At 37.7% G+C, this 7,534-nt stretch overlaps 1 protein-coding gene across 1 annotated transcript; it reads left to right on the forward strand.

Moving 5' to 3' along the window:
- The first annotated feature begins 6 nt into the window (after window positions 1–6).
- Window positions 7–5,843, forward strand: LOC113236650 (alaserpin-like). Its single transcript, XM_026472812.1, has 3 exons — window positions 7–877; window positions 1,429–1,683; window positions 4,312–5,843. Exons 1-3 carry the CDS (start codon window positions 103–105, stop codon window positions 5,496–5,498), a joined length of 2,217 nt encoding a protein of 738 aa, XP_026328597.1. The 5' UTR covers window positions 7–102; the 3' UTR covers window positions 5,499–5,843.
- The last annotated feature ends 1,691 nt before the right edge of the window (window positions 5,844–7,534 follow it).

The raw sequence follows: 7,534 nt of genomic DNA on the forward strand, positions 1-7,534 counted from the left end.
AAAGTTGAGATAAATCCAGAATTCTCTGCTGCGATAAAAGACGTTTTTAATTTCGAAGTGGAGAATGTAGATTTTTCGAAGAACATCGAAACAGCAAACGAAATGAATAAATGGGTTGAAAACCAAACCGATCATCGTATTAAAAATTTAGTGGCTGCTAATGATTTAGATGCCAGTACCTGCAGTATTCTTCTGAACGCTATTTACTTCAAGGGTAATTGGAACCGTCCTTTCGACAAGGAAAATACCAAGGACGAAGACTTTCACGTCTCCAAAGACCAGACCATCACGGTTCCAATGATGCATAACAATACTCTATTCAAATATGCCAAAAGTAGTGAATTAAACGCTCAGTTGTTAGAAATGCCGTATAAACGACACGAAGCCACTTTTATCGTGATTTTGCCCAACGAAGTGGACGGCCTTACAGCTCTCGAAGACAAACTCAGAGATCCTACTGCTTTGGAAAAGGCCATGTTGCAAATGAATATTTATGACGTCAATGTATCTCTGCCCAGATTTAAAATTGAATCCAAAATTGATCTCAAGGATGTACTTGCAAAAATGAAAGTGAACCGTATTTTTGACCCCGAACAAGCCCAATTAAATCGTTTGTTAAAGAACAAATACAATTTGTACGTGAGTAAAGCCATCCAAAAGGCATTCATTGAAGTCAATGAAATAGGTACCGAAGCAGCTGCTGCTAATAAATTTGAGCTTATGACAGGTTGGGCAGGACCCTCTCCTACATCATCGTTCATTGCCGATAAACCGTTTTACTACGGTTTGAATATTGGCCATACAACTGTACTTTCAGGAAGATATATGGGTCAATCTACAGACACGCGAAGTTCCTGTCCGTGCAAACTTTCTGCTAGTATGTAAATTCTACTACAACCATTTGTAACTGAGGTATGTAATGTTATCAATCCATATCTGTATCATAACCAATGATCGGAAAAAGGTGTTCCACATACATCGAGTTGTTAAAACCACCAAATTTTAATTCATTACATTTTTCGAATTTCGGATTTCCGGAAATGGTTTTACTCGATCGTAGGACAAAACTACTTTATCTAGGTATTCAAAGTTGGATTTTAAAGTAAATCTCACTAGAAGCACCACTGTGCTATGTAGAAAAAATGCAGTAGATAACTGACATTTCATTACAGTAAACCTGCTTGGCGGAAGAAATAAATATGGTGGCAGCATTTTCCTTTTTTTGTTAATCCAGGGGAATCTGCTTACAGATACCCCGGCCCCGCGGGGCAGAGCCGGGGTTATATGCGACTAGGCTGAACCCTGAAGGGGTACCCGCACTAAACTCCAGGAGTGTTCCTCCTCTCCGCTCCAGGAGTGTTCCTCCCCCGAGTCCGCTATCCAGGACAGTATCTACTCAACTGTGAAGTTCAGATTCTGCTCCCCCAGCCCCCGCGGCGGATCTGTTGGCAGGCTCCGCCGCAACAACTAACCCGGAGTCCCTTAGAGCGCCAATCGCACGGGCCAACCGCCACTGCATCATCTTAAGCGGCGCAACCCCGCCAGGATTGCGGAGGACAGGAAGAGCGGCAACGACACACCGAGACGTCTCCCCTCCGCGACCTTCCTCCCAGCGCGCAATCCGCGCGGTCCCGTTGACCAGACGAGTCCGCGCGGAACACCCTTCATATCGGGCCAGCCTACCACCTTAGGCTGGTCCCGTGGGTTCCTCTTGGCTTCACCGTGAGATGAAATGGACCACGGCTACTAAAGCCCCCCGCCGCGACAAGGCGGGAACCCCTTCGGGGGGGTGGCAGTACTTTCCTGGACGAACTCTTTCACAAGGAGCTTTACTGCTACTAAAATGATGATAATGACGAAGATGCTAATAATGCTGATGCTGATGATGAGTTTGTCATATAGTCACTCTCGTCGTTAATTGCCATGTCTGAGTGAGGTATTACGGCCTATTCCACTAGTCCATGCCACCTATTCCTCTACCATACCAACTAAAACGATGTCGTTCAGTTGGTTTGGCAATAGTGGCTTATCGATGAATATCGATCAAATACAAACTCAAATAATCTTTATTATAGTAAAGTGAATTACTTATTTATGTATATTTTATTACACTTGAAGTTGTCATATTGAATAAATTGTATTGCTCATTTTTAAGACAGATTTCCTTGAGAAGAATAAGCAAGAAACTCGAGGTGTTGCTCTTTGTAAATAAACATTCGTGTTATATAAAATATTCTATTTTTTTTAAATAAAATGTAAGTGCGCATTTGATTTCCATGTCACCTGATGGAAAGTGACGAACATAACATAATCGAGATAACCTGCAAGAGTTGAATTTGGTCATTACCACGAATTATTGTCATCCAAGTACGCAGAAACTATATAAATAACCTTTCAAGTTTTTAACCTTTAAAGTTCCTTTACTTCTGCCGATTTTGTGACATCATGACAAATAAAAACCACCTATATTTATTGATCTCAAAGTCTTAATATATTTTTATAATCCGACAGACTGAGACCTAGAATGTTCCACATAATTCTTTGCTACTCGAATGTTGTCGAAGTATGTCCCTACCTGTGACGATGTTCATAGGATTTTTAGCTCTACGTAATTTACATAAGAACTATTTAATAATTGTGCCATTGAGTGGTGTGTAAAATTAGATAACATAATTATTCAATAGTACTTATGATCAGTTTTGGACGTTTGTAATTTTTTCCCAAAAATTAAATACTGCATGTCTAATTTCGTTTGATAATTATATCCAATCAACGTTATATTTTCTTAGTAGTGTAATGTAAGATTACAAGTATGTGCGTGTGGTAAAACCGATTTTGTTACTAATGCCACTTGATACCATTTCCACTAGTTTGATATTCCGTGTTGATGGTGAATACTCGCCATTTCAACACTGAACATCTGCAGCACCAGAGAGGCTGACGATACGTTGCTTACTTGAAAGAGCAGTAAGGTGTCTTTTTAACCGCCTTCAATAAAAGGAGGAGGTTCTCTATTCAACTAATATGTTTTTTTTTTGTATTTATGTTACGCTATAATTTTGAACCGATTTTGATGATTCTTTTTTTTCTTGGAAAGAGAGTACAGCAGTAGTGGTCCCATATAATTTTGAAGAAAATAATCCACCTCTAAGGGTCGCTGTTCACGCTTGAAGATTCATTTTTATAAATAGCGCTTAAATTTTAGTACAAGGAGCAATTATTTTAATATTTGATTTTGCTATGCTTCAATTGAAGGCGTTTTTCTCTCTATATATTTCAAGCAGTGAGCATAGATTTTTATTATCTCCTGTGTTAAGTCCCGTATAGTGGCGAACTAGGGGATGATCCGGTAACCGATTTCATATATAAACTAAAACTTGGCGAATATATGTAATTCCACGAATTTTTGAGGTCTTTTTTTTAGTACTCTGTAATGAGATTATGAAAGACCTCAGATCAGGCAAAATCCGAGAAGGCAGCTCATTTAGGCACACTAATCCACGCACTAATCATCTTGAATGCAATATTCCACATTTAGATTTAAGGCTCAATTTGCATTGCCGCGGAACGGAATAGAAGCTAATTTTTCTAACGAAATTATGCATAGCTTTAACGTCAGTTACATAACGTACGAGCTAAATACGATACGTTAGCTGCGTGAATCGCCGAGACTGTGCGAATTCTCCGTAAGACGCGTGACGTGTTTTTGACTCGTATTTATGTAGGTATGTTAGATAATTGACGTGAACTTCATTAATTTATGGTTACATTGGCTTCCATCCCGTTCTGCGGCGATGTTAATAGAGCCTAACTTAATTTCATAGTAAACATGTTAAAGCTCCACAACATACAATTTACCCTTGTGTGTCATACATACATTATATTTAGAAAGTAAAAATATGCTGTAATATCAAATAGTTTCAATCTAAGAAGATGGAAAAAACATAGATTTTAAAAAAGGAAGTTTTAATGATATTCTGTGTTTCTAAGAAGTTGATATTTTATTTTTACTTCGGCTTATGTCAATGTCAAAATACATTTTTTAATCTTTCTCACTGTACTATTCATCAGTAAAATTTAGTCCACAATGTATTTGCAATCCATCTAATATCTACTATATTATACTCCAACAGCAATTCGGAATAAAAAAACCAAAAATGAATTAACGTTAACGGTATTATTATTTTTGTACTTACCCTTAAAAATATAAAAATCCATCATCATTTAAGTCTGAGATCACTGGTCGTATTGGTAAGAAACATAACACATGAAAAATATGAAATATTTTTAAACCATATATTCTTCTAACAGCAGCCATGGCACAGCAAGATGTGAAAGAACTGGACCAATTTCTTGAGAAAGGAAACAACCAATTTACCGCAAAGATGTACTGTGAAGTGATAAGAGCTAACCCATGCAAAAATATGGTAATGTCTGCATTTTCTGCGTTGGTTCCTTTGGCCCAACTTAGCTTAGCGTCTGAAGGCGCATCCCATGATGAGCTTCTTCAAATCATTGGTCTCCCCAACGACAACACTACAAAAGTTGTATTTAGTAATCTAAATAAAAAGTTACAAGCTATAGAAGGAATTGTGCTCAAAACAGCTAGCAAAATATATGTTGCTGTGGCAGCTGAATTAAATCCAGAATTTTCTGCTGCGATAAAAGACATCTTCAATTCCGAAGTGGAGAATGTAGATTTTTCGAAGAACACCGAAGCAGCAAACAAAATGAATAGGTGGGTTGAAAACCAAACCGACCATCGTATTAAAGATTTAATATCTGCTAATGATTTAGACGCCAATATCAGCAGCATTCTTCTAAATGCTATTTACTTCAAGGGTAATTGGAACGAACCCTTCGAGAAGGAAAAGACAAAGGAAGAAGACTTCCATGTCTCCAAAGACCAGACTATCACGGTTCCAATGATGCATAACAATGCCAAATTCCTATATGCTAACAGCAGTGAATTGAACGCTCAATTATTAGAGATGCCTTATAAACGACATGAAGCCACTTTTATCGTGATTTTGCCCAACGAAGTGGACGGCCTTACAGCTCTCGAAGAAAAACTCGGAGATCCTGCTGCTTTGGATAAAGCCGTGTTACAAATGAAGATTTATGACGTCAATGTATCTCTGCCCAAATTTAAAATTGAATCCAAGATTGATCTCAAGGATATCCTTGAAGAAATGAAAGTGAAACGTATTTTTGACCCTAAACAAGCCCAATTAAATCGTTTGTTGAAGAACCAATATGAATTATATGTGAATAAAGCCATCCAAAAGGCATTCATTGAAGTCAATGAAATAGGTACCGAAGCAGCTGCTGCTAACGAATTTGAATTAATGGTAGGTTCGGGACCACCCGCTCCTAAATCATCATTTATTGCCGATAAACCGTTTTACTACGGTTTGAATATTGGTCATACAACTATACTTTCAGGAAGATATACGGGTCTTTCTACGAATGACCAAGATTCCTGTTCGTGCCGTTAGTAACTGAGATAGGTAAGGTTATCAATCTACATGTGCATTATCACATTTCCATAAAATACATAATTTCTATTATAATTTCTGCCTTATTTAAAATTATATGTATTTTATAGTTGGGGAATTAACAGAAAGGCCCAATCAAAGTCGCCAAAGTTGCACAATACATTTCATTTTGAATTGGCCTAGTGGCCTTAAGCGCGTTACCCAACGTAACTCTTTACTAGCGTAAAAAGGTCTTATCTCTTGTTTTATTTTAATAGGTTTATGTTTCACCAGAGTCGCACCTAGTGATAAGTGTAGATATGTTTACTGTAAAATATTCGTTCCATATTAGGCAGTTTTATGTTTAGCAAATAAACAGTATACTATTTCAAAATGAAAAAAAAACTTATTATTTACGAAATTAAGCAACATCTACATTAAATCAAATTCTTAGGTTTTCGGGATTGCTACACATAGGAATTGAAACTATTTATTCGGAACTTTATTTTATACTCACATTGATTCGGTAATATTCTGGTTTTTGATTAATTTGTATATTATTTAATCATTAATGTAATAATTATTTCCATTTCGTTGAATACATTATGATACAAATACATATTGGCATGAAGGCGCGTTGTTGATGATACATTTTCGTAAATAACTATTTAATTTGAATTTTGGCACAGTCGACTATGATACTTAATCTATTAATTGATTAGTCTTGTTTTAACGCGCGTCATGTGCTCGCGGAAACGAGATGGAAATTGTTAAGCACGTGGTAGCACACTAATTACCTCCGCCGCTCTATCTTTTACCAATTATTAAATAATACATGATATACTTACCGAATAAATTTGAGTAATTTTGAATTTAACGCGTAAGTCCCCTGCTAGAATTTTCGAAAATGTTCAAATAATGACATTGGTTTATATGAATGTTTTTGGCTTTGTGTACTTATATAATTTTTTTCGCGATATTTCATTACTTGGCTCTACTTTGGCATTATATTTAGTGCCGGGCATTTCAACCCAGCGCGGCCTAAACGCAGCGTTACGTTTAGGCCACGACGCTTGCAATGCCGGGTAGAGTATGTCCACGTAATGTTCGATCAATGTTTTCATTATTTGGCTCTAGTTTGGGATTATATTTAGTGCCGGGCATTTCAACCCGGCGCGGCCTAAACGCAGCGTTACGTTTAGGCCACGCCCCTCGCAATGCCGGGTAGAATATGTACACGTAAAGTTCGATCGATGTTTACCTAAAACTGACGTATGTACCTCTTATTTGAGATTTCACATTAACCATTTTGTTGCTTTGTTTGTAACTTTTAAATCCAATTTGAAATTAAAGAAAATTCCTCTTTGACTAGAAAAGTATGTATACCAACCAAGTGGTTGTATACCAACAGCAGTTCGTCAGGGCCACACCGATCATGTTATATGGCTAAATACGTAGCGTTTGCCACTCTAGCCCCAACAGGTAGATGAAATGCCGGTCATTTTGATGCACCACGGCGAAGAACGTGTTTAAATGTATGTTCCCGCAATTAGCGAAGTGTGACCAACACACCGATGTAAATAAATAAATACATCTCAAAGAGTACCACATCTGCGTCCGACATCTCAAACAATTAATAACGAACTAAGGCCGGCGACATACAGTCGGAATCCCGTTTCTACAAAATTTCGAAGGCAGCAAACCCATATAAATCACGGAATTATCATACACATACAGTACTATTCAATTCAAATTTTTTTTTCAATTCGAAATTCCTTATGATTGCTTGTGCATTTGGAATTTCGCACGGAAAAAGCCGTTCCGAATGCAAGTCTTCCACAGGATTCCGTACGTATTACACACAGTCGTAAATTCCGCACGTATTTTCGCTGGGAGAACATCTGGGCTCAATGCGTCGCGTCTCTCAGTTGAGTTTTGTTATTCCGAACGGAAATAAACGTGTGTGATGTATTATACGGAAGCTCGAATCGATATTCCGAAACGGAATTACGACTGTATATGGCCTGCCTAAGTGTGAGGCCAGACGAGCGTAGTTT

Source organism: Hyposmocoma kahamanoa, unplaced genomic scaffold (assembly GCF_003589595.1).
Source record: "Hyposmocoma kahamanoa isolate Upper Pololo Valley unplaced genomic scaffold, ASM358959v1 92, whole genome shotgun sequence".
Taxonomy (NCBI): Eukaryota; Metazoa; Arthropoda; class Insecta; order Lepidoptera; family Cosmopterigidae; genus Hyposmocoma; species Hyposmocoma kahamanoa.